The sequence below is a fragment of the Notechis scutatus genome, chromosome Z, assembly GCF_049901735.1.
Source record: "Notechis scutatus isolate UNSWTSFEM ecotype Mainland chromosome Z, rNotScu1.2, whole genome shotgun sequence".
Classification (NCBI taxonomy): Eukaryota; Metazoa; Chordata; class Lepidosauria; order Squamata; family Elapidae; genus Notechis; species Notechis scutatus.
In genome coordinates this window covers 88,826,348-88,854,271 of record NC_142025.1, presented here as the reverse complement: position 1 = coordinate 88,854,271, position 27,924 = coordinate 88,826,348, and the positions used below count along the sequence as shown (strand labels likewise).

The window sequence follows — 27,924 nt, the reverse complement described above, 5'->3', positions numbered from 1 at the left end:
CTTCGATCAGTCTCTAAACAAATGATTGTAAGCTGATGTCTGCCCGTATCCACCACAATCATAAGATTATTTTCTGCCCTACCATCGGCATCTCGGGGTCATCTGCTTGTAAGCGAAAGGGGTTCTTTTATGGATCCAAAAGGCACGCTGGAAGCAGCACCCTCACTTTTGCAGATGGGAGCAGCTGAGTTTTTGAATTTTTCATATCTCTTAGACCTCAGGCTACAAAAGACAAGATGAATGCTTCTGATCATTCAGAGTTTTTGCAGGCCAATGTTTTAAACATACACTCTGCAAAACTATCATAAATATGTAGAATTAAAAATTATTTCCCAAGCACATAATTCAAGAAAGCATTAGCCAACAGGCATACAAAGAACAATTCCTTTTTTTAACATGTATGTACACATACACATCACTTTGTCAACTGTCTCATTTTTTTCATGAACTGCTCCAGGTATGTCTGCAGGGAGTGGTTAAAAAAAACAACATCAAAATGGTGAGAGCTAAAATAAAGTAGAAGCTTTTACCATAGTCTGAGGATGTTCCTGCCTTGACTCTATTTCTTAGACACTTTCATTCAATCACACATCCAAGTTTTAAACTTGTACCTCGTTAACAATTTATCCTCTTTAATTATTGCATAATCTTTTGAAGCAAATGCTTCAGCACTTGTGCTTCAGAAAATAAGAACAGGAGGCAGCACACAATCACTCTTGTGAAACATTGTGTCATGTTGTGGTGATGCAATGCAGTTATTATGGGGGGGGAAAGCAGGGAGGACTTAAACGGGACTAAATGATTTGAATTGTATATTTAAACAGTGTGTATGGAACGGATTATCTGCAACCTCTTTTTACAGATCCACTGATTCTAGAAAGTTTACAGTTTGCAATGACCAGAGTTGGGTGAAAACCATAGAACTTTGAAAGCACATTCCAAAGTGTACACTTTGCAGGCTAAGGGTGTTTTAAGAGTTGGGTATTGTTATGATCGAAACTCTGGTGGGGAACAGGTGGTCCTCAACTTACAACAGTTTGGTTAGTGACCGTTCAAAATCTCAGTAACTCACTGAAAAAGGTGAGTTATGACCATTTTTTAGATTTATGACTGTTGCAGCAACTCCATGGTCAATCAAAATTCAGCTACTTGGCAACTGACTCATATTCATGAGGTTGCAGTGTCCCATGGTCATCTGATCATCTTTTGCGGCCTTCTTACAAGCAAACCCAAACCTGCAATATGTTTAATTTTGGTTATGTTTAACAATAGTGTCCTCAGCATCTGCTACCAAAAGATAAAAAGCGATACCTAACTTGCCTGTCCTCATAACATGTTTGCCTTTTCAGAACCCTCTGTATTCCTCATGGATTTAATGAAAATAAGTGTTGTTTCTCTTCTTCCATCCTATCTTTGCTTATCTGTAGGAACGATTCCAGGTCAAAAACCCACCATCTGCCTATATCCAGAAACTGAAGAGCTATTTAGACACAGGTGGATTCAGTGGAAAGGTAACTTGTAGCTAATCTATATATGTCTAAAATATTCATTCCCATAACCTTTAATTAGGCAAAATACAGCATCATAGAGCAATAATTTTGGAACCAATATACTTCAAGTGGATTAATTTACAGAACATGTCCAAATCTTGGACCAGTGATTCCTGTAGATTTTAATTGTGGCAAACTTTATAAAACATTTTATGACATAAAAATAATCATAAAATGCTTTATGGCATAATACAAAACAGAATAAAACATTTCCTGTGCTGATGTTTGACTGCTATACAATTCAACATGGACTATTTTCAGGCAGATATATATCTGAATGTATTCAAGCTTTTTCCAGTGAAAGCACTAATTAGACATTCTGCCACAGTTGAGGAATCTAGTAAGGAAATATCTCTGAAAAGATGACCCTATGAGACCCAGGCTGTCTACTTTTACATACAGTAAAAGTAAGAAAGATGTCCTTTTGCTGAAAAACCACTAGCAGCCATTTGTCATAGTTTTCTTCCCTAAAACTGATTTTACTTTTAGGAAAAACAGAACAAAAAACAACCAAACAAAAATCTTCAGCAGGCAAAAAATACAGCTGATCTTTTTTTAAAGTAACTTTTTGATTTCCTGAACGAGTAGAAATTGCTATTCTGCACACAGTTACAAATTTATTTATTATTTATTTACTGCAGCTATTTGTATTTCAGAAAAACAATCCTTCACTAGCTTGCAAACAATGAAAGCAATTGTAGATAAAATACAATGAGCATTATTGAAAAAGAAATGAAGTCACAGGATCCTTTACACAGAGCAAGTGATGACACAGGCCTGACAGGGGTTGGGAGGGGAGGGGAAGCACATTTACATTTTCTAAATTGTCTATAGCAACACCTGTGCATCTAACACAAAAGACATGCACAATATTTCTTTCTGGGTCTGGCCAGAAACATGGAAGTATAATTTGCAGGAATCATTGTGCTATGAGTAAAATAGGACATGCTCAGACAGCCTTAGGTTGAGGAGATGCATTGGAGTCACTCTCTTAATTGATATTACACACCTGCATTTTCTATCAAAAAGCTTGACTCTTAAAGATCCACATTTTAGTAATAAAAAATTATCAGTTTTGAATGATTTGTATGCTTTGATATACCTTCCAGAAACTCACAGTTCCTATAGTCTTAGTGATTTAAATTTTGAATAACTAAGACTATTGAACAAATGTGAAAAATATTGGAACATATCTCTTTATTAGGGTACTTTTATCATTTGCTCTGTGGCTGTATGATTTTTCTTTGCTCATAACCATAGTCTTCCTGCAATCAATATAAAAATGCAACCAGCAAAAAAACTGTGTTGTAATTCAGTATTGATTGCAAGACATATTCACAGTCTGAAATTCCTAATGCTACCTATATTATTTCCCATTGATGTGTAGATACTTTTTTAAACCCAGGACATTATATAATGCATATCATAGGTAGATAAATATATGCCAGGTTTGTAATTTATATGGGTTTTTAATTTGATATGCTTTCTTTACCCAGTTTAAGAGACGAGTTCAAGAATCTACCCAGATTCTTCGGGAATTAGAGATATCCCTGAGGACAAACCACATTGGGTGAGTATCAGTGAAAACAAATTCATTGATTATTCACTTACTTATTGTGCACTCTCCAACTCATTCAGAGTCATTGACTGAGGTAGGCAGCTATAGAAATTGAATGAACAAATCAACAAATGAATGAATGAATGAATTCTCAAGATAGTTTTATATTTTACAAAAATTGCACTCTGTTTGCTTTTTAAAGTTAGAAATAATACTTTTTAAAACAAATGCTCCAAAGAATGCTGTGCCTATTGGAGACAGAAGACGTTATGTTTGGGCAAAGAATACAGAGCATTTCCGATTGTGCTCAATGGGTGAAAATCCAAATGGCCTGGGTAGGGTTAAACCTAAACTTGTTAACTCCCCTCCTACATCCTAACAATCTCCAGGTACTGGGATAGAACATTGATAATGTTGCTTGGATGGCCAGGGATTAAGATGTACAAAATATACAAATGTACAAATCAGCATACTGATAATACCTGATTCCATGCCATTGGATAACCTCCCCCAATAATCTCTGGTAGATGTTAAATAAGAATAGGTTAAATATTCCTTTCCTTCATTCCATTTTTGGCCTGCTAACTTTCCTTAGGGCTGAATAAGAATAACAGCTTAAATTAATGTATTGCATATATTTAAATTGAAATTGCAATTACATTCTGTAATATACGGTATGTCAACAGTTCAAAGCCATGAGATAAGGCCCTTGTTTGTTAAATAGCTATTTATAATCTTTTTTTTCAAACACTCAAATTTCTGATGAGTTTCTGGATAGGAAGAAAATTCCATAGTTGTAGAACAGTCAGGAAAAACCATTTCATGCCATTTTTTTCTCCAGGTTTGACGTGCAAATTGATTAATCAAGAAGGTATCCTCAGGGCTTACACAGAAAGTCTATTTTTAGTTTTGCAAACAGTAGCAGTCGTGTTCTGACCTTACTTACACAGCAAAGACATTGTAGGGTCCAAATAAAATTATGGGTTCTAATATTGTATCTTGCAAACTTCCCACATCTCATCAATAAAGTATATGCTCTGGGATCACTGGCTTTTTAAATGATATCTGGCAGCTACCAGACTGAGGGGTTAATGTTGGTACTGGCTATTCTGGACTTATTGATTTACTTGTTGAGTCAATTGCATTGCTTGCAATTTGAAGGCTCTGGTGCTGATTTGTTTTTACTATTGCTTTTTGTTTCGTGTTTCACCTGTTAACTTTCCTGAGTTGTGAGTCAGGCAGTATACAAATATAATCAATAAATAATAAAATGAAGCTTTAAATGATACAAGAACAGTAATGTTTTAATTTGTTCATTTTGTATAGCCACCTATCTCAACAAGTGATTCTCGACACCAAATAATTTTTTTTTTAAAATAAAACAAAATAATTATTTTTCTATTTTTTTGTTGGATTAACTTTAAAGCTCAATTTTATATGCTTTTGCTCACAATAGTCTGATAGCTAGCTATCACTGTCTCCAGATTTTTTGGTCGTTCTCCCCCCACCTCTGGCTGCCTCCGCTGAAACTCTGGCAAGCTCTTAATTCTTAGTTAGGTTTTGTGTTTGTAAACTTCAATATAAGTAATTGAGTAATGTATTTTTGAATGAGTAAATGGCCAATCCTCATATTCTGAACAGTTTGAATAAGGCTACCTGAATAACTAGACAACTTGGTTATACATATCCAATATCCATTTGCTTGTGAAATCAGATCAAACAGAGTCAACTCCCTTCAGATTCAACTTATATATCATCTGATGGGACCTAGGAAAAATGTATTTCCAGTCACTGCCCCAGCTTATGGAATTATTTCCATATGGAGGTTCCTTCCTGAGTTGTAGCTGAGAAGTTAAGAACCGGCCTTTTCAGCTAGCTCAGGAGGAAGAAATGCTTTGAATTCAGAATGCATACACATGACTTTGCATATCTATTTTTAATCTTTTATGATGCTGTTGAGATTTCTAATGGGGGGGGCTATCGTTTTTATTGAAGACTTTTTCACATGAAATTTCTCGCTGTTGGCCACTAATATCCTCTGGGGCTGAGGAACATAACAATTTAAGGAATGAATAAATAAAGTTTCCTTTATAGTATATCTGAACTAAATGAAACTAAACTGATTATAACACTGCTGGAATGCACATATTACACATAATGTGCTTTTATTGGTTTCCAGGTTAGAATGCAGTTTGTGAGCCCATCACTAGAAGTTTAATGTTATTTGTGACTTAATCAAGAAACTATGGCTTGGTATAATTTATGATAACTTCTCCTTGCTATGCTGCTGATGACTTCATATGCATTGAACCTCAAGCTCATTAAATTCTTATCTCTGGTTTTTGTAAGAACTATTTCATAAAATCTGTTTTGACCTGGAAAGTGCTTGTGAAGTGGGGAAGTAATGAAAGGAGATAAATCCAGGCTTGATCCTCTCTTTCTCAGCCTTGAAATAGATAAGAATACATAGGGATTCTCTATCTGTGTTTGGAATGAGCGATTAGGTATAATGAGGGACGGGGTGTGCTAAAACTATTGGTTTGGCTTAAAGTAGGATAGACTGATGATTTCTTTGCTTGTGATTTTATTGACCGGGAAGAAGGTAAATACAGTACATAATATCAATAGGATCTTCTGAATCAGGGCTAAGCTGGGAACTTAAAGAGGAAAGCTAAAATGAATTCATTGACTGCAGTCCCATGTCTTATGGTTCAGTCTTCAGTTTTTTTTCCAGTGCTTTAAACTAGTAATTCTAAACCAACTTAGTGTCCTCCTTTAGTGTCTTATTTTTTGAATGAATAAACTAATGACTGAAGAGAAGAAACCAAGACAAAGGATAAAAGAATAAATTCATTTCTCATTTGTTTGCCTTCTGCTGAAGCACCAGAGGAATGAAAAATGTGTTAAGGATTGTCTGGGTGATGTTACATTTTAATTGTTAAAATGAACATCAGCCTCAATGGTTGACTAATTTCTTTTGCCAGTAACTAAGCTAAGAACTCCATCCCACTCTTTTTCCTATTTCTATGAGTCCTTTGAGGTTTGCAGCAAAGGCCTTGGCCCTCTGTAGAGAAGGTGACCCCAGCATGTTAGAGGCAGCAGCCAACACCATTAAGGACAGTGATGTATGCAGGATAATTAACAGCTTGAATGAGACAGCGTTTATCTCGCTGGACCAATTGCCTGCCAAGCAGTGAAGAGATAAAAGGGAAGCCAATAAGCCCAAGTTTTGTCAGCACTTTGTGATCAAAGATACTGTCAAGCCCAAGACATTGTAAAAGACCAAACAAATTACACATTAGAATGAAATATAGGACCTGGGCACCAGGAGAGGCAATGCAGCCCAGCAGGAATGGTACTGAATAATTTTCTCATGACATAGTGGAATTCACAGTATGTACACTGAGAGTTTATGCACTGGAGACAAATTCCTTGCATGTCCAATCACACTTGGCCGATAAGGAATTCCATCCTCCTCCTCCTGCTGCAGGTGCATCATATTTGCAATTTGTTGTACATTACCCACCTACATTAACCAGGTGCTACATGACTGCACTGAGCACCTTCCCCCCTGTGATTCCAAAGTGATGCATAGTGCTAATTGGTACTATCTTGGATCAGACTAGAAAAGACTAATAAAACACTATATATAATTAGAATTGCACAGATACAAAAGTAGGATGTAGGCATATATGCATACTTGCACACATTTCATTGGAATGGTAAGCTATCCTTCAATACTTTGCTATGCACCATCTCAGTTTAGATTCCCCTTGTGTTTGCACTGTGAAAAATAACTCCCATTTTCTGCATGGAAGACTCATTGAGTGGTGGGGAATGAAATCCAGCATGAGAAGTAAGAGCTTAATGGCAGCTATTAATGACTTCCATGTGTCACAGCAGGGTACCATTCTGCTTTTGCATTTCAAGAAGCCATCCACACAATAGCTAATTGTATGAGTAGTGCCATATTTAGTTTTACTATTTAGCTACTACTAATTTAAAAACACATCCCAAAAAGAAACTGTATAACACAAAAGTTTGGAAAATAAAAATGTAAGAAATAATTAAGCAGAATTTTTGGATGGAGATGGACAGAACAGGTTTTTATGGGTGTAAAATCTCAAGTTCCATCATTTTAGAATTTCAGAAATGTATTTTAATCCTCCACCTCTCTCTTTTTTTTCTGTGCAAAGGAGAAATTCAGGCTTTCAGCCTTAATGTTCATAGTATAAGTCAGTGTTAATTCACCATGTTGGCTGAGGAAATCATCCTAAAGTTGCCAAATTTGAAAACATTGGTATAAATAAATACTTTCAATGGAGGAAAGTATTTTGAGTAACACCAAGTATGACAGAAAATGAGGGTGATCTGGGAATAGGATGGGGATAGGTAGGAGAGAAGGCATGCCAACATAATTGGATGTGTCCTTCCCAATACTTGATATTCTGGGAATGGACATTGCTTGCCCGAGTGTTTGTTCCACAATTTTAGTGATGATTTATGTGAATGTAAATTTCAGTTCATGCTTGAAAATGTTAGTGAAATGAATAACATGTGAACTTGGAAGTTGAATTCCAAAATCTATCCTCAGTTTATAAGTTCATTGATCATCTTTATTAGTGCTGAATATTTATTAAGAGAAGTTAGGAATTCTTGCAAATAATTCAATACAATCTATCTACCATAGTTTTTACTAGTTTATTTCTTCATATGTCCTTAAATAAGATTTTTTCTTGTAGAACATTGCCAATTTAAAAGTGTGAAATGTTTCAAGTTTGCTTCTAAATGACAAAAAATAATAATCTTAGAGGCAATTTAGTTCTCCCTAGGCAGTGATGAAATGACTAATTACAAGCTAAAAATGTGCCAATACGTCTGATGTTTTATGCAGCTTCAAAGCTAGAATATCAAGGAAAGATATCTAGTTTTTCCATGACATGGGTGCAATCCCTCTTAGACCATGTAGGAGGAGATTATAGAATATCTGATTCCTCCATGTTTAACCTAAAGTGATACCATCTAGGATAATTGCCTTTGAACCTATCCTATACATACCAATGCATGTTAATTAACAGTGAAAACATTTAAAGATGAATGCTAGTACTAGGCTTTCTCAAATTTCTGTCCTTTAAATGTTGGCAAAGAATTATGATAGTTACAACATGACATATTTGAAGAATCTTTGATTTAGTAAAAAAATAATAATTATATGGAAACAAACAAGTATTCTCCACTGTAGAATCTTTGGTTCTTTCTGAGCTTGACTACTTTCTTGCAGACATTTCATTACTGATTAGGTAACATCTTCAGTGCTAGAAGAGAGTGGTGTTCAAAAAGACCTCTTTCACCACTCAATACCCAGATAAGCAGGGGTTTACACTACTAGACAAACAAGCAATAAATATCCTAGTCAAGGAACTACCAACTTAGAGAAACAATCAAAGAGTAAGCTACAGCCTAATCAAGGAACTATTAAGGATAAAACAATGCTCCTATCAAGTTATTGTATGTAAACAGAGAACGAATCCTTTCTAGCATTGAAGATGTTACCTGGCCAAAACATTTGCAAGAAAAGAAAAAAGCTCAAACAGCACCAAGAACTCTATAATTCAGACCTGAGCTTCATGTATCCTTTTCTATTAGAAGCAAGTGTCCTGGAGAAGTTCCAGGCTGAAGCAAATGTGCTACCTTCCACATCTTTCATTCAAGGGAGAGTAAATTCATGTGTGTTTTCTCCTCTCCACAGTTGGGTGCAGGAGTTCCTAAATGAAGAGAATAGAGGTCTTGATGTGTTGGTGGATTATCTCGCTTTTGCACAGTGCTCTGTCACGTAAGTTCACTATTGTTAACTAAAAGTAATAATAAGGAACAAAGCAGAATTGTGATGAAGCTTCTCTTATAAACATAGCTTTAAAATTGGGAGTTGCTTGGTCCAATTGTTCAGGGAACACAAGCCTGGGCAGCCAATAATATAAGCATGCCAGTAGCTGCTTTATCTCAGTAGTGTCACTCTCTAGCTAGGTTTGATATTCGCTAGAGATAATTAAATTAATTAAATTCCTTATTTAATTATAAACTGCTTGAAATACCAAAGGAATTTTGAGGTTATGTTCAGGAGAAGCCTGTTATCCTGTTTAATGGGGAAAGAGTCTAACAATTGCTTGATCTCACAGAAATAATTTCCATGATCTTTTGAGAATTCGACATATATTTTGTCTGTATATACATATGCATGAATTTGGGTATCTGATTATATGTCCAAGATCAGAAACCTATCCAAGATTATATATTGATTCAACTCTTGTCTCATCTCTGTGAAATAATTCTAGGATACCTAATCTAAGACAGGAATTAACTTTCCAATGAATCAATTGGCACAAAATAATTACAATATATATTAAGCCTCAAATAAAATAGCTTGTAAATTTGTTGATAACAAGAAAGATGATAGTAACTGTTTGGGCACAAATCAGGTTTGAGGCAGGAAAACAAGATTTCCCATCACATAGATTTCTTCTAGTTTTAATATTGAAATCGCACGGCAACAATTGGAAAACTTTTCCAGTGAAGGTTAATACCAGTCAGTTCCAACAGTGTCAAGAAAGAACCAGCAAGAGAAATAATAACGTTGTACTATTAAGAGTGTTTGCTGTTTTTGCTAAAATTGTGATTCCAACTTAGGATGGATGAGTCATATAGGAGCATAAGACTTCCCCCCTTCTACTTCCTGGTACAGGAAACTAGAGGTGGCAAACTTGTAATTCTTTGCCTAGTTTTACAAACTTTAACTTAATTTCAGGAGACTTCTGCATGGTATCATTCTGAAAAAGTTATTTTTTATATTAAAGAAGCCAGTAAGAAAAAGAAAGTATGAGATTCTGCTAATAGACTAGCATTGGTCTTACTAAAATGAGCACTCTGTAAATTATTTTAAAGGAAACATAATACTTTGTAGAAAAAGACCCTTTTCTATTAAATATATTTTAATCATATACAACTTCACTGTGGAGTAATTCCCCAATAACATGAAAAGTTTAAAGCCATAGTGATATCAGTGGTTGCTTCTCTGACAATGACTGTCAGTCTAACACAAGCTTACTACCAATTCATTTCTTCAAGGCCAAGTATTATTATTATTATTTATTAAATGTTTATGCCACCTATTTCCCAATAAGGTGACTTTAGACAGCTTACAAGTTATAAAAGAATAGAAAAATAATTAAAATATTAAAACATTAAAACTACACAGATTAAGACCACAGAAGGTATATTGTAATCAGAACTAAGAGATGGACAGGATGGGGAATGAGGTCTTCTTACTCTCTCAACCACCTCCAGCAATGAGTAGCCTGTTCAGAGCCCCAGGCCAACTAGCAAAGCCAAAAGGTTAGGAGCAATTCTCAAGCACGGGGCCACTGTGGAAAAGATTCTTCTCCTTGAACCTGCATGCTGGAATTCCTTAGCAGAAAGGATCTCCAGCAGGCTGTTGTTGATGGCCCAAACTTGTCCCATCATGGAGAGATGGCTCCTCAGATGCCCTGGAACCAAGCCATGTAGGGCTTTAAAGATAACCTACACCTTGAATTGGACCTGGAAGCAAACTGGTAATCAATGCAGCTCATGTAGTAGTGGTTTTACATGTGTAGTCCTGGGATTCCCAAGGTTGTCTGCACCACTGCATTCTGTACCAGCTGTAGCTTGCAAATACCCTTCAAAGACAGCCCCATGTAGAATCTTTTGAAGTAATCCATCTGTGAGATGATTAGGGCATGAGTTACCATGCTCAGTACCTCATGATCAGGTAAGGCTGCCATTGGGGCATAGCACGAGGCCCTCCTAGCGCAACTGTCACCTGCTCTTGTGCAGGAGTCATGAGCATAGGAGGAGTCTTAAGTTGCCCACTGTACTATCTGGGGTAGTGCAATCCTATCCAGAGTTAACAAAGATAAACAATTGGATCCTGAAGTTCCTTGCACCCACAGCCATTCCATCTTGCCTGGGTTAAGCTGAAGCCTGTTGTCCCCTATCCAGATCCCTAGAGCCTCCAGGCACTGAGAAAGGATGGCCACAGCATCATTTGGATTATCAATGGATAGAGTATGTAAAACTATGTGTCATGGAGATGCATATACTGATGATATCTCATCCTATGGGGTCAGATGATCTTACCCAGTGGTTTCATGTAAATGTTAAAAAGGAATGGAGAAAGTACCAAATACCTTTTGCTCCCTGTTAACATCCATTGGAGGAAGGAGCTGAACCAGTGAAATACAGTGCCAATCAGCCCCAAAGCCCATAGCTGGCCAAAAGGATACTATGGTTAATGGTATTGAAATCTGTAGAATAACCAACTCCCATCCAGCTCTTACCTGAGATCATCCACAAATGCAACCAATGCCATTTCCATCCCATAACCCAACCTGAAATCTGACTGAAAAGGATCCAGATAAAACCATTTCATCCAGGACCCTCTGGAGCTGCAAGGCAACTACTTTTTCCATCAAGGTGAGAATCTGGATGAAAATCATCCAAAGAACCTGGATTCAATTATAGTTTCTTGAGGAGGTGGCATACCAAGGCCTCCTTAAATGGTGCTGGAAACACTTTCCCTTGCATTGATATGTTAATTCCACGTGGACCCATTTGCAGGTCACCATCCTGAAGGTTTTCACCAAGCAGGGGAGATAAGGATATATTAAGTGAGTAGTTGCCTTAACAGCTCCTAAGATCCTGTCCACTTCCTCAGGTCCAATAGGATCAAACCATTCCAGATAATCTGGAAAGTTCATTTCCCAGGCATCTCCAATAGATATGCTCAACATTTGGATTCAAACTGAGAATGGACCTGAGCGATTTTATTCATTACGTGTTCAACAAATTCCTCTGCATGTCCCTGTAAATGAATATCAAAGCCCCACTCTTACTGCCATGAGGTGGGCCTTAATTGTGGCTCTGATCTGAGTCCAGTCAGCTTGATGACAATATTTCATTGATTTTAAATATTAATTATGACAATAAAACAACTGGCAGTTTATTTAAAAAATATTCCTAATCTGAAGTAATGCAGATATAGATTTGTATTTATGTGGAAGCCAACTTCCATGTAAAGTATAATGACTCCGCCTCCTAAGCCATCATTTCCCATCTTATTTTCACTTATTTCACCTAGAACATTGTTTCCTGAATCCAGCTAGTGAACCTCAGGAACCTAGTTAAAAAGAAAGAGAGAGAGACAACCCTGGAACCTTTAAGTCTGTACATACCGAAGTGAAAGACACAAAGACAGTTTGCTCAGCACCTTGGATAGCTCTGAGGCTGCCAAAGCAAAAATGGATCCTAAGCCATGTTTATTTCAGCACCGAGTTGAGAATCTTCACAAGGAGGAAAATTTATTGAAGCGTATACAATGGTCATGTCCTGAAAAACAGTTCTCCTTTCTCCTTCTATTTCATTGCCAAAGCCTCAATAAACCCCACCCACCCACCTGTTGACGCACATTTGTGTTTGTGTGGCTCCAGGTTTGATATGGACAGCACTGACAATGGGAGCCCTGGGTCGGACAAGGGAAAGGCCCTGGACAGATCTGTAGAGGACCTCAGCAGAAGCAATTGCTCTCCCACACAGGGTTCCATCAAAACAAGGCACTTGACTGTCAGGTAACCAAATGAAATTCGGGTAGGTTTTCTTCAACGACTTTCCCACTTCTGAGATGAAGCATATGGGACAGGAAGAGAAGCAGTCCCATTTTATATTCTCCCTACACAACAAACTGCTCTAAAAAATCAAATGCAAAAAATTATGCAAAAGCCAGCAAGATAAGTCTTCAACAGCGCCCCCCCCAACCTTTTGGGCACCTTTTGGGCACGTGGAGAGAGGATTTTCCACGGACTGGAAAGGTGTGGTTTCATGTGTTGCCTGTATCCCACGTATGGGGCTTCACTTGTTTGCACGGCCCGGTTTCTGGCATGCTGCAGACTGGTGCCAGTGCATGGACCAGGGGTTGCGACCCCTGTCTTAAGTTTTGGCACATGTTAAAAAGCCTTTGCTTTAAAGTACCATTTACTATAATATAAGCACTGTGGAAATCAGAGGCCATTTCAGTTAGTACAAGTCACAAATTCTTACTCTTTTAAATCATGCCAGAATGATGCCAGACGAAAGAATTGAGTGACAGAGGATGGCAGGCTGATTAGGTGTAGGTTGTTTATTTATTTGTCTACGTATATACAAATATATATATTGGATGAATCTCAGAACCTTCATCTAAAACAATCAGAAATATTTTTAATTTAAGCTAGTTCCAAGTTTAAATGGAATAATGAGATTAATTGCTTTTTAAATTGAGCTCACCAAGAAGCAGTATTAAGAAATGCCGTACTCAGATTGTTTTCAGTTTTTTTATTACTGTAGACCCTCTTAGTATTCAAACTGAAAGCTCTGATCCAATCAGATTTCTTAATATATATATAAAAAAACTTTTCAAGAGATTACTCATTTTTCAATTTCTAGTTTTGAAATTAAAAGTCTAATTCTCCAGCAATGCAAAGAACATAGTATGCACTGTTCTTTCTCCAAAAAACAATGTCTAGAAAAAGAGCCAGGTTATAATTAGAAAGTTTTTAAACATTTTCTTGCACCTAGGGTTACTATATTAAGTAAACCAGACCTAAAATAATACTATAGAGTCATGCATAATCTAGTTTCTAAACTTTTCACATCTATGATCACCTCAAAAGTAGTGCTTTAAACGACAAACCTAAGAAGATGGGGGCCTGTTCGTGTTAACTGCTAACTTTCCAACAAACTTGCAAAATTGGTTCTTCTTTTTCTCTTCTTTCTCTCATCTCTGTCCTAACTCCTTTTCTTTCTCCTTATTCTAACCTCACACTTCTTTTGCATGCTTTCATTGGGGAAATGCCTCATGGTAGGTACCCAGATGTTGTCTCCCTGGATAGGGGAAAAATAGTTGATGTAGTCTGCGGTAATCAGCTCCAGAGAGATTCAATACTATGATCTATTGGATCATGGTGTATAAAAAATATGTATGCCTTTTCTCTTTCACATTCGTTTTTGAGAGGCAAAATCATACATTGAGACATTAATCGACATGTGGCCTAGCATCTCTTAGGAGTGCACCAAAGAGCCCTTCCATGCTTTGTTAATGTGATTTCCTATGCAACGTTAGGAGCCTTTCTCTCTACTTACATTTCAGAAGTGAAGTTAAAAACCAATACAAGACTTTCCTTCAAGACTGGAGGGGCTGGGCCTTGTGATTCAATGGGCTAAATGCTATAACCGATTTCTTAGGCTAATCAGCCTTTTTGTTACATTAAGGGCCTAATGGTGTTGACCTTGGAGAATGACTGACTTAACTGACCCAAGGTGGATTCCCAGTCTTGCTGGCAAATTTCTCTCTCTCCAAACTTGGGATATACAGGGCTAAAAACTGTCACTGGGAGGGACAGGGAGGCGTCCACCTGAAGCATCCTATTTTTCCCTCCTGTCCTGCAGGGTTGCATTCTTCCACCTCCTTCAGGTGTTGCCATTTGAACCAGCAGATCCAAACATTCTTTCAACACCCCAGCATCCCCTCCTCCAGCGCCCCTGGCACCGAGCAGGACTGTAAGCCCAGGCCACCTGTCAACTCTTACTCACCCCGGTGAGCCTCTCCCAGACTTCATGAGATGAGAACCCTCTCCCCCGCCAATGCAACCAAAGGGTGTAGGAGTGGCTGGGCAAGGGCACACTCACCCGTCTTTCACTTTTGTGTTCATGCACAGGCACGCCAGATACTGAACATTGGGTGCCTTGAGGGCTGGAAGTTTTTGCTAGTTTAAATATCCCAAATAAGGCCATCCATCTCCAAAAGTTCAGTCACTTGAAAAATCTGGGATATTTGCATGCTTAGATTTTCATTGTTTTCATAGTCATCCCAAGGGGTTTTGGTTTATTCGTATTGGCTTTAGTTTTTTTTGTTGCTACTATCATGAGGCTTAGGGAACTGGCTGAGATGTACAGAGGTTGTGGAAAGGGAATGTTGAGTCATCAAATGAGCCTGAAATTTTACAAAAATAATGTAGTTTCATCTTGCTTGTCTTCAGTCATGACATCTAGAAACCTTTTATAAGGCTGATGCCAAAGCCACCAGTTTTTCAGAATCTGAAGAACTATTACCAGCATCCACCCTCTTTATTGCCCTTCAACAATATCCATGTGAAAGGCTTTTCTATATTCTATCAGCTCCGTTCTTGAGCTTTTTTTCCAGACTTAATCATATGGAAGCAGCAATGCCCTAGAAACTAAACTGGAAGTCTTCCCTGGTGACAATATCCTCCAGGCCAGAATTGTTGCCTTCCATATATGCTGGACTTTCACTTCTATAATATCCAGTCAGTCACAGCTAGAGATTATTGGGACTAAAGTGTAACACAGCTGCAGGACAACAGATAAGGTTATTCCTGGATGCTATTTGTATTGGAAACTTAGAAGGAAAGGAACATTTAAACTACTAACCTGCTACTAATGCTGACTCCTGCTGCTCTCCTTCAAATTCTTCTCCTATACTATTCTTTATACTTTTGGACTGTTGTACAAGATTGACATCCACTGTCATTGAGCTGTTTCTCCCCCTCCCCTCTCCCACTTTAAATTTATTTCTACCCCAGACTCAATCCGGCACACAGCAGGAAGGCATTACGGAACTCACGCATTGTCAGCCAGAAGGATGATGTTCACGTGTGCATTATGTGTCTCCGTGCCATTATGAACTATCAGGTAATTGAAGAAGAGGATAAGAAAGGTGAAAGTTTCCATGTGTATGAAATAGATGGCTTAGATGGATACACATATATAACATTGGGAAGGGATTTTGAAACTTATCTAGATTTCAGAATTTATGAAGGAGGAAAAGAAAACCAGGAAACCTGTACAAGAAAACCCATCCCCAATATTTCCAGGTAGGGCTGGAAAGTTTCCCACTTGAAGAGATAGTTTGAATAAACCAATGTCCAATATTGGGAAGTTTTCTAATGTGTCATCTCAAATGACCCATAAATCAGGTGTTAGGAGTAATATGGCTATAAGCATTCTTAGAAAAATCCTAATGTTTTAACGTTAGAATTCTGGGTTTCATTGTTTTGCAGTTCTCTGAGACCATGAGTTGTGAAATACAGAAGATACAATCTAGTGTTTTCTAAAATTGTTGGACTCTGTTATCCGTAATTAGGAAATGACCTGCTTGCATGGAGCTTTTAGTCATCAACATGTAACAGACATTTGGTTTTTGGCCACAGTATACAAATTGAAAAGCCCTTAAAGTCATCAGTGGTGCTTGTTGCAAACCAATGTTCGATTTGATGAACCACCATTTTATTTATTTGTTTTTTAAAATATTTATGCAACTGCTCATCTTACATCAAACTGGGTAGCTCACAATCAAAAATTAAAACATAAACACCATATTAAAATTTTTAAAAGCAAACATATTATAAATTTAAACACTAGAGTTTTCCTTACAATACAGGAAGATTTGTACAACTTGCCTGTAATGACTTCTGATAGGTAGGTATGCCTACGAAGCAATTTTATGTGATATTTTGCACTATTATTTTTGAAAGGAAGATGTTACCCAGTAGTGCTAGTCCCAGCAGACATGGCTGTGGGAATTGGTGGAATGCTGTCAGTTTATATATCCCAATATTTGAGCAACAATCAAATGTTTGGGAAGGCTCTGGTGTCTTAAGGAGTAGTATGGCTTTCTAAACTTTTATATATTATTGTTAAATGACATCACACAAAATTTAAAATATGAAAGTGTGTGTGATTTTAAAGCTCTTTATGCAAAGAAAAGTTAGGTTCATAATTATTACTTGAAAATGGATAACCAGCAGTTTGGCTTGCCACAACCAATCATGTCCATGTGACCTTAGCTTACTAAAAAAGTATGTTCTTTGAATCTCTCTGTAATTAAAGAGCCATGCCTGTGTGTGTTTTCACTTTCAGTCATCTAGATTCACTTCAACTGCGAATTTGAGCTGCTAACTTTCTCACTTCTCCCTTAGTCTGGATTCAGCCTTGTGATGAACCATCCAGCCTGTGTAAATGAGATCACACTGAGCCTCAACAATAAGAATCCCAGGTAGGAATTCTGTCCTCCTTTATGGTTATCCTTCTCAGTCTGAATGATTATGTTAGCCAGTTGCTATCCACGTCAGTTTCAGATATGAATTCATATATCATTTCTGCATTAAACTCTACTTTTATTTTAAAATATAATATCAAATGAGAGTTTTCTAGAATACATTACTTTTCAACATATTTTCTAAAAATGTGCACTCTGCGGCACTTTGGCATGTATTTTGAGTTGAGAATGTAATTGTCACATGGCACAAGTGTTTGAGAGGCATGGAGCAGGTTGCTTCACTTCACAGCGCTGATTGCAATACAAACCAAACAAAATCCAGAAGCATCCTCACTTGTTCTCAGTATTCATTCATTTAGTTTTATGGAGTAAGTTACTCAGGATTGCTTAAATCTCATAGTATTCTGAATAATAGTTCATATTAGCGCAAAGAATGCAATATTGGGTATACTAGTAGTAAGGAATATGGAATATACCTTCGTTCAACAGAGAGATTCACACATTGCTTAAAATTGTAATGTAGTTTAGCTGTCTTTGCCTTAATGTGTTATGCAAGTCTAATCATCCACCTGCCTGTCTGTCTGTCTGTCTATCATTGACCTCACTCTCTTCCAAGTCTGCCTATTCCATTCTTAGACTCCATTTTCTTTGGAAAAATGTAAAACCTTTTCATTGTCTTCCACAATTCAGAACTAAAGCTCTTGTCCTTGAGCTGTTGGCTGCTGTTTGCTTGGTCCGAGGAGGTCACGACATTATTCTGGCTGCCTTTGACAACTTCAAAGAGGTTTGTGAGTTCTATCTACTTGTTTTGTCATGGGTGTTTATTTCCTTCAAACGGCAGTAAATTAGTCTTGCTATTTCTTTTTTTCTATCGAGTGGACCCCTTCTCAAAATATCTATCAGGACTAGTGCCAAAATATACTCTAGAACACGGGTGTCAAACTCACGGTGTCACGTTGCCATCACATGATATTTCATGACATTTTTCCCATTTGTGGAGCTGGGGTGATGTGGCCTGCTTGTGACACATACGGCCCACGGGCTACCAGTTTGACACCCCTGCTCTAGAAGATTATGCGTTAATTGGCTGCATTGCTTAATGTTCAGACTCTTTTATCTTTTCAAAATTGCTCCAGTGCAAATTATTCAATTTTGCTGTGAGTTTGTTTGAAACTGATTGGTACATTTCATTGCTACCTTACACAAAGTTGCAGCAGGATAGCAGAGGAGGAGGCATAGCACAGAGGAAGCATTCCCAGGACAGTTACTATGTGGAATAACAGATCCTGAACTTCTGTAGAAGCAGATCAATAATTATTTGTTTTTCAAAAGAAACTTTTCAACTGTTAAGAGTGTAACATACTTTCGGATTTAAATCTGTGTGAGCAGACGGCGATGTGCAGAGGCTGTGAAATGGGATAAATGTGAGGCCACAGCCATAGAAACTAATTCCTTATATTCTATTCTTGTATATCTTTGCTGTTACTGCCTGAACATTATTCAGCGCTTGCCCAAGTGAACTGAAGTGCTAAGAGCTGAAGAATGAAAGCAGAGGTTTTAAAAGCTTCCACATTTTTTGTTGAAATTATGTTTCCAATGGCTTTTAAAAATGAAAGCAGAAGAAATACAAGAAGATATGTCTTCTCACTATAATGCAGTATGTACATATGAATAGTGAAAATGAATATAGTATCCATATATATGATTTAAAAATAATTTTGTATTTAGCACTGTTCCTTTTAAAATGCAAATTGAATCGCTTGGGAGACAGAGTGGGAATTAATGAAATCACAGCAAGTCTTTCTGCCCTGCCATCCAGAAAAAAAAAATATTTTTCATTTCAAGCTTGTGATTGCATCAGGAGGAAATCACCCATTTTTGCTTAACTTGGTTTTTAAGATATTCCTTGGGAATCGCTGGAGATGTTACAAAAGCCTCTGGAATACACTAAACAAACAAACAAACAAATAGAAATAGAGGGGAAAGTTGGGTTTTCATACTGCTCTCTGTAAATTGACCCATTGATATCTGACAAGAGATGACTTAAATTACCCAGGATAGTAGACAGTAGAACAGGTGGTTTGCACTGAAAACTTTTTAGAAGTGGGGAATTCTACTTACTGACAGAAAGATGCAAACTGATCCTATTCCTAAGATGGCTGAACAGTTGGCCCATAAAGTGACTCATGAGAATCAGGCTTTAAAACAAGATTATTGAAATAAACTCAGAATACTAGTTAATTTAGCAGATATTAAAATAATGACCATCCTTAGAGAGCAAATGCATTAACTCAAAATCTGTTTAGGTCACTGAGCTTACTGGAATGAATACTAAATACTGTAATCTTCCGGTACCTATCAGGCTGCCAAGTATTCTGTTGTTCTAGAAGCAAATTCTTATAAATAAGTAATTATGAAACATTTATCACCACTGAGAGTGTGGCGACCACTGAGGGCTTTTGTCAGCCCTATCAGGTGGACCAGTTAGGAAACAGAGCAAATAAGTTAATTATGCATTACTGTAAAGCTACACTAACAGAATCTTGCAAATCCCATCATCTCCTTTACAGCCTGAGAAATTAGAGAGGGTCTCTTCTAAGCTTCTTGCCCTGTCCATTATCTAGCTGCAGGCTATGATGTCTCTTATCTGGTTATTCTCTAGGCAGCATTTTTGCCTTATTTCCCAAGGTTTTTCCCACATGCCATCACAGTTTTATATTTACAGCCGTCTGAAATGGACTGAGTCTATATAAGGGTATTTGGCTCTTTTGTGGGTTCAAAATACTTTCTGGAAAAGGTTTCTCCATTTAGAGATGGAAAGCAGTGCATCTGAGCATTTCAAGCATCTTAAATTACAAGACCAGGGCTGCAAAAATTTGGGTGGCCAATAGAAAATGTAACACGCTGCTGCTCTCTAATAATCATCTGGATTTTTGTAATCAGATCTGTTAGCTTATCTATATTATAAGTGGCAATTGGGCAAAAGAGGGGTAACAGCCTCCCAAGGAAGCACTGTTTTTCCCCACATCTCTTATCAGCCACTACCCCTAAATCAACATCAAACATAGGCAGAGGAGCTGGCTGCATTGGTAATACTTGGAGGAGTAATACAATTTAAACTACATAACGAGTTAATTGTCACTTTTAGTAAGACAAATCAAATGGTAGTACCGTTTACAAACATCTCATTTTAGAATTGTGCTAAAATTGTCATGATTTCCTGTCTAAAACTATCATGGCTTCCATTCCAAGGAAATATGGGAACCAGAGTTAGGGAAAAGAGGAAAGGGGTTTTCTATTATTCCCCCACGGAAGCCATTTTTCAGGACATAGGAACTAGGATTGGTGGCTTTACACTTTACTGAAAGAGTAAAGTAAGTGAGAGAAGATAGGAAACATGTGAGATGGCAAAACTTGGGCCAGCCAGCTGGTAAGCAATGAAACACATAGTCAAATAGCGTTACTATAATTGCTGAAGCTTACTAATCAGGATAGCGCTATAGCGGTGTATACAAACTGAGACTCAAAGCCATGTGTGTCCCCAAAGCTTCTCTCAGGAGAACTGTCTACCAAACTACAATTTCAAATGTGACAAAAGGGGCAAAAACAAATATTAAACTATACACTATACACTATACACTATAATATAGGGGGGAGGGCTGGTCCCACCTATTTTATCTTGATCTCACTAATTCTTTGGAATGCCACTAACAACATGTAACAAAGGCTAAACCATTATTGTTCTCTCAAAAGGCTTGCTAAAATCCTTTGGACTTGTCATCTAATCCTCCACAAACTAATTAAAACAAAAGTGTTTTAAGCAGTGAGTGGTTCTATTTTTGTTGTCTGCTATGAAAGCGCAGAGAATAAAAATACTTGGGTTTGGTTGCTAGAAGCTACTAATACGTATATAAACAGTTAAAACTCTCTATTGCCATGGCAGGTAGGCAGTGTCCATCAAACAGAATATCTTCCCTTTCTCTCCTTAAAGGTTTGTGGTGAGAAGAACCATTTTGAAAAGCTGATGGATTATTTCCGAAATGAAGACAGCAACATAGATTTCATGGTAAGAAAAGTCAGCAGAGGGGCTGGTTGCTTGGTCACCCATAAGATTTCCTCCAATACTCTTCTTAAACAGGCGCACTCTGCCAGGAGATTAGTTGCTGTTCATGCCATGTTTCCTATTTGTAATTAACGAGGAATTAGGTACATGATTTACATTTATGCAGTAATTCATGCTTCGGGGTCAGAAAAGCAACCCTCAAAAACAAAGTATCAGCCCTTATGGAGGCCCAGGTTGGAGAAATCTTGCAGAAACTGACAGTATGACAAACAACATCTCTAGCTGTATTGAGCTTAGGTAAAATCTTTAGCATGCCTTCTGAATCATTTTCAAAGCATATTCAGTCTTAGTAAGAGCTCAATGAAGCATCATTACAATTACCAATAATAGGCGGCTTAAAATTAAATCAACTATGTAATGATATTTCCCATAATTAAAAAAAAAACACCTCACTGAAACTCTCAATATCGGTAAACACTTTTTCTAATTTTCAAAAAAGCCCAAAGTTAGTGTGTGTGTGTGTGTGTGTGTGTGTGCGCGCGCACGCGCTCTCTCTCTCTCTCTCACGCGCCTTCAAATCCATGTTGGCTCCTTATGGCTGCCCAGGCAAGTCCTGCAGTTTTCTTCACAAGGTTTGGAACTGGCTTGCCATTGCCTGTTTCCTAAAGCTGAGAGAAAGGGATTGGCTCCATGTCACCCAGTTGGCTTTATACCTATTTTAGGAATAGAAGTCACAGTCTCTCAGTTTCTATTCTGACTAAAAATAGGATTTAGTCAAAATCCTGCAAGGTAGAATTTATTTGTTTGGGAATTTCTCTGTCTCTGTCCCTCCCTTCCTCCTCTCTCTCACCATCTCTCACCTTTTACCCTGGTCTATTAACCACTACACTAAACAGGTTCACCCAAAGTTAATATCTGATTATTTTAAAAATATAACTGATGTATATGTATGTAGGGATGTAATAAGCAAAAAGTATGAAAACCAAGTAACAAAAGTGTACAAGCCAAGAGAGTCTTAACCCACCAAAATCCCAGCTCTTCAAAATTGTAAATCCTTTAGAAAGCTCACTTTTTCTTCTCCGTTCCCAAACATCTAGGTGGCTTGTATGCAGTTCATCAATATTGTGGTTCATTCTGTGGAGAACATGAACTTTCGTGCCTTCTTACAATATGAGTTCACACAGTTGGGACTTGATGAGTACCTGCAGGTATGTGGTTATATTTTAATGGTTCTTAATTTAACCTTAATTGTTCTTCATTGGAAAAGTGCTTAGAAATTCTGAAATGTATACCACTGTTTGAAACAAGCAATAGACATTAGTTAACACAGCAAAAATGTCTTATTACTCCGAATAAGAAATAGTAATGGGATATTTGTGTGCTTCTCTACCTAATTTGTTGGTGTTGTTTTATTACTTTTGGAAATTGTTCTCTATATGTTGATAGAAATTAGAATAAATGTTCTCATAGCTTTATTTGCCTTTTTATTTACTTTCTTTATAAATAGCACATTTCAATCTAATTAAGCATTCATTTTAAAACTGAAGCATTAATCTATATTATATACGATTTGAACGAATAAAATTTTTTGCAATAAATTTGGAGGTGATAAGAGCATTTTCCAAAAATGTTTTGGGAAAATTTTCTGCCCTGGTTCTTTTAGAAAGCTTATTTGGGTTTTGTGTCATAAAACAACAACAAAAAATAATGCCTACATACATTTTATTTAAAAAAAAAAAACAGAAGAAAAAGAAACATGTTCAGATGGATCATGTACTGATATTTATAATCCAAAAAGTTTATACTGTAAAGCAGGGGTTTCAAACTGGCGGCCTGTGGGCTGGATGTGTCATGTGCAGGCGACGCCCACCCCAGCTCCTCGAAGGGAAAAAAACGTCGCGAAATGTCACGTGACGGCAACATGACGGCAACGCTGCGAGTTTGACACCCGTGCTTTAAAGAATGATCATCCTGGCCCAACTTTTAAATCAAGGTTTCCTTCCTGTGGTTTTAACAGAAGCTGCGTTGTACAGAAAGTGATAAACTGCAAGTGCAGATCCAAGCCTACCTGGATAATATCTTCGATGTTGGTGCCTTGCTGGAGGATACCGAGACCAAAAATGCCATTCTGGAACACATAGAGGATTTGCAAGAGGAAGTTGGTCAGGTAGGGAGGGGGCTGACTGAACAAATCCTGTGGACAATGCACATCTTAAAATGGTCAAGAAGCAGCAATTCAGGAAGGCGAGGAGGTTGGTGACAACCAGGTCACTAGGAGAATGTATCCCATTCCTGCACCTGAAGTTCATATGCACAAAATTCATCCTTGCTTGAGTACATAGGGTATTTGTTGACTCTGCTTTACAGTGTGTCCCTCCCAAAACATATTCTCAATACATTGATTCTTTTCACAGCTCACTGAGAAACTCCAGGATGCAGAAAATGAATCTGAGGCCAAAATTGCTGAGCTAGAGAAACAGCTGTATCAGTCACGCAGTGAGTTGGAGATCCTGAAAGCAAGAACAAGTGATGAGCCGGTACGGAAAAGTGTTAGGAGAGCTTTTGATCAGAATGGATTTCAAAATAAGATTAGGAAAAGAAATTACATTCTTTGTTATCAGCATACCACATTTCTGCAATAAACTCAGGTTGTTGCACTCAAACCTCAGTTGATATTGACACTGTGTGTTTCAATTTTTAAAAAAATCTATGTCTATTGCATACATTTTAAAACTATCAGATGGAACTCATGTACATGCAGCCTCTTGCATCACCATCTCATTAGAAGTGGGAAAAGAAATGCAAAGCATTTCAAGCTAAAACATTCTGGATCTGAAACATCCCCTTCCAACTCTATAAAGGCTGATCTTACAAGAAGAATTCAGACTCATCTCAACCTTATTTGAACAGATCTAACCTCAGAATAGATTGTTCCAGCTGTGCAACTAAAACCAGATTCAGAAATCCTGGTAAGCTCAGAATCTTTGAAATAAATTGCATACGTAATTAGGAGATCTGCTACATCAGGCCAAGTATCCACTTAACATAGTCGCCCCTCCACAGAGCTCGCAAGCTGCCCATGGGCATATATGTAAAATTAATCGGAGGTAATGGATGATGAAGGTCTTCTAAATAGTGGAATAATATTAATGTGCTCAACATAATTACCATGTACACATGAACGGGCTGATCTGATTATTCACTCTTTCTCTCACCTTTTTTTCTCCGCAACAATCAGTCTGGAGATGGCTAATTAGTGATTAGTCAACTGATTAGCCATCCCAGTTTAATTCTCCTGGCTGTCACAAAAATTAGTTGGAAATTTGTATCCTTTCTACCCTCAATTCCTGGCTTTTAAATGTATTTATTTGCTTGTTTGTTTTATTTCCTAAAGTTTAAAAAATGTGGTGCAGTTAGCTCTATAACAGCCAGTCATGTGGCTAGTTTCCTCACTCTTCATCTCTTTCTTTCTTTCTTTCTTTCTTTCTTTCTTTCTTTCTTTCTTTCTTTCTTTCTTTCTTTCTTTCTTTCTTCCTTCCTTCCTTCCTTCCTTCCTTCCTTCCTTCCTTCCTTCATTCATTCATTCATTTATTTATTTATTTTGCTGTATTTCATCCCCCAGGAAGAAAAAGGGCATAGGAAAACCAGTAGAGGAAAAGTGAATAGAAAGGCTTCATTTTTGTGGAAGACATTAAGCCCGTTTGAACAAAAGAAAGTTAATTTAGTCCCAAATTTCTTTTGGAGCAAAAATTAAATCTCTCAAGATTACTTGAGTGGATTGATTGGATGGGTTATATTGTTTGCCCAACATATTAATCTTCCCTGTGTCATGATCAATGATGAAATTCAGAACCTGTCACATAGATATGGGCTACGTTAATCTCTTAGGCGTATCTATATCCTTCTATATTTTCCCCTCTGATATGTTTAACTGATATGAGCTAGTGAACTGTATAAAATGCATTTTAAAAAAATTCTAATAAGCCCAGAATATTTTTCTTAAAAAATAGGAAAATATATATCAAGTTCATACCATAGCAGTATATTCAAGATCTTAGAAAATAAACCCCACTCAAATTCAGAATAACAGAATAAATTTGCTAGGTTTTTTATTCAAAACTCTCTAAACTTTTTCTCACAGGAGAAGCTGGGTCAAGTCAGCAAAGTTAACAAACCAGGAAGTCCTTCTTGGCCCCCAATGCAGCTTCCACAAGAATCAAAAATACCTCCGCAATATTCTGCCTTGGAGCAAAACCTGGAAGAACTAGAAGACAGAGGTTTTATCAGGATTCAGCGGGGCCCTGGCAGTGACATCATCATTGGCATTGAGGTCATTCCTGTTGTTACTATTGAAGCTTCTTCATCAACTAGCACAGGTACATCCTAATGGGACAAGCAAGGTAAAGCCTCACTTGGAGCATTTTGCAATATAAACAAAGAATTAACATATTTTGGAATGTATTTTCTGCGGTTGGGTATTGTTTAAGATTGCAATTCTTTGGTACACCCAATGTAGTAATTTTTGGTCTGACCTCTCATTAAACAAAATATTACCTAGGACAAGAAATATAGTGCTTAGTTCTACAAATTAAATGTTAATCTACATGTGAAGCAAATGAGTTAAAGAACCTTAAACTTTGTATACAAAGAGGATAAAAATACTGAACTTTATTCATACATATATTTCTTTAGTGACTCCAAAGAATTTGAATTTCTATTCTGCTGGCAGAAATTCCAGAGGGAAACAAGTATTTCTGACAGAAGCCAAACATTACGTTTATCAGTAGTGTTTATCAATCAATTGGATAGTTGGGTATTTTTTACAAGTTCTTTTTTTATAGCCACCACTCTAGTGGGCAACCATAATAAGTAAATAAATAGACAGGTGTGAGTTGTGCTGTGCAGCAAATAGATTTTTTTGCCATTTTAATTGTGTTAAATTTCCCGTCTATTTAATACATTAAAAAGTGTAACCCCCAAATTTCCAAAGTGCCCCTGATAGTTCATCATTCACAACTTTGAGAAACCATTTATGAATACATCCCTATACACAGCTAGCAGGTTAAGGACAAGAATGGTTTAGAACTTTTTCCTCCTCAGTTTTGTATATAACAGAAGATTTGTTTGTTTGTTTGTTTTGCATCATTTTGTCTTAATGGAAGACCATTCAGGTAGGAAACACTCCAATTTGAATTGCTCCAACCCATCGACATTTGTCCTATATGGTCCCCCAAATGGCCCATTTCCTGGAGACCACTCTGTGATATGCAGTAGCTAAGAAATCATCATTTATCATACAGGAAGAAATATTTTAATATGGTTGTCTCATATATTTTCTCTTTCCCAACAGATTTAGGCAGGATTATTTTCCAATGGACAGGACAGGAAGGCATTTCTCATATCTGTTCTGTTTTCTTTCAGATTATCCCTCCCTATCTACATCTCCTGTCCCTACTCTTGCTCCAGAAATACCACCTCCACCACCTCTACCTTCCATGAAAGGCAGTGATTCTGTGGCTTTCCATTCTTCTCAAGAGGAGGAGCTATCACCTATTCCAACTCCCCTTCTGCCGCCGCCGCCACCACCCTTACCAGGGATCATTGAGCCACCACCTGCCCCACCACTGCCTGGGGTTGTAACTACACCTCAAGCTCTATCAACACCTCCTCCACCTCCTCCTCCACTACCATCCCTCTTAACATTTGGTGGCCCAGTTGGTGCTCCTCCTCCTCCTCCACCACCACCTCCTCCCATGATTGATGGAGCAACTTTGCCAGCAAGTACAGTAACTACAGGTAACTTGTATACATTATAGTAGATCTTTCTTAAACAGCCATTCCATTGGCATAGTACAATATATATTTATTTACCTCTCTCTTGAGATCAGAAGCTCACGAATTGTGAATTTAATCACGTATAAATTTTTCATCAGTCAATAAATCAATGAATCTGCACGGAAATAAAACTAGAAATCTCATACATTGTTCTGTTCCTAATACAAGAAAAACATTCTTTGAATTTAAAAATACTGACGTATATGGTTCCTTGGGTATCTTATTGTATATAGCAAAAAGATAAATTTTAAATATTTAAAATAACTATATATAAATAATATATCCAGGTATTTTGGAGCTGAGTTACTTCTTCCGAGCTGGTACTTTCATTCTGCACTTTTACAAAAATTTCCATTTAAATCATAATATGTAATTATGAAGAAATTGATTTTTAAAGTTAATCTAAAGCATCATTTATAGGTTCATGCATTTAATTAATTAATAGGACAATTCTAAACTGGACATGTCTACTCAGAACCCCAATGAGCTCAGTAAAACTCACTGAACCTAACAGATTTTCAGCTTAACATTCCTAACATCTTTTTTCAATTTCTCTTTCTTAAAATATCTTATGACCATATTTTATGATCATACAATATTACCAAGCTTTTCCTCAATAACAGAGGCAGCAACCTTTTAAAGAAATTAAAGTTGAGATCTTTCATCTCCAAATTCTAGCTTTTAGCCTGAAGAATATTCAAAGCTAGAATTAGGAAGTGAGTAGAATTTATATTCTAGGATGAGAATTGGCTTGCCTCTATTTAGTTATTGCATT

The 27,924-nt window shown here is 37.2% G+C and overlaps 1 protein-coding gene across 5 annotated transcripts in view; it reads left to right on the top strand.

The window, feature by feature from the left end:
- The window catches only part of FMNL1 (formin like 1), an 87,822-nt gene that overhangs the window by 45,011 nt on the left and 14,887 nt on the right, over positions 1-27,924 (top strand). For 3 of the 5 annotated variants that reach the window (XM_087945401.1, XM_087945402.1, XM_026682805.2), the window contains exons 3-15: positions 1,428-1,511; positions 3,047-3,120; positions 8,858-8,941; positions 12,630-12,767; positions 15,777-15,885; positions 17,172-17,248; positions 17,942-18,035; positions 21,243-21,317; positions 22,412-22,522; positions 23,332-23,481; positions 23,729-23,851; positions 25,456-25,690; positions 26,736-27,110. In XM_087945401.1, coding sequence (XP_087801527.1) covers positions 1,428-1,511; positions 3,047-3,120; positions 8,858-8,941; positions 12,630-12,767; positions 15,777-15,885; positions 17,172-17,248; positions 17,942-18,035; positions 21,243-21,317; positions 22,412-22,522; positions 23,332-23,481; positions 23,729-23,851; positions 25,456-25,690; positions 26,736-27,110 — 1,729 coding nt within the window. Of the gene's footprint in view, positions 1-1,427; positions 1,512-3,046; positions 3,121-8,857; positions 8,942-12,629; positions 12,768-14,647; positions 14,771-15,776; positions 15,886-17,171; positions 17,249-17,941; positions 18,036-21,242; positions 21,318-22,411; positions 22,523-23,331; positions 23,482-23,728; positions 23,852-25,455; positions 25,691-26,735; positions 27,111-27,924 lie in introns of all 5 variants that reach the window. The other 2 variants (XM_087945403.1, XM_087945400.1) reach the window with 2 other exon arrangements.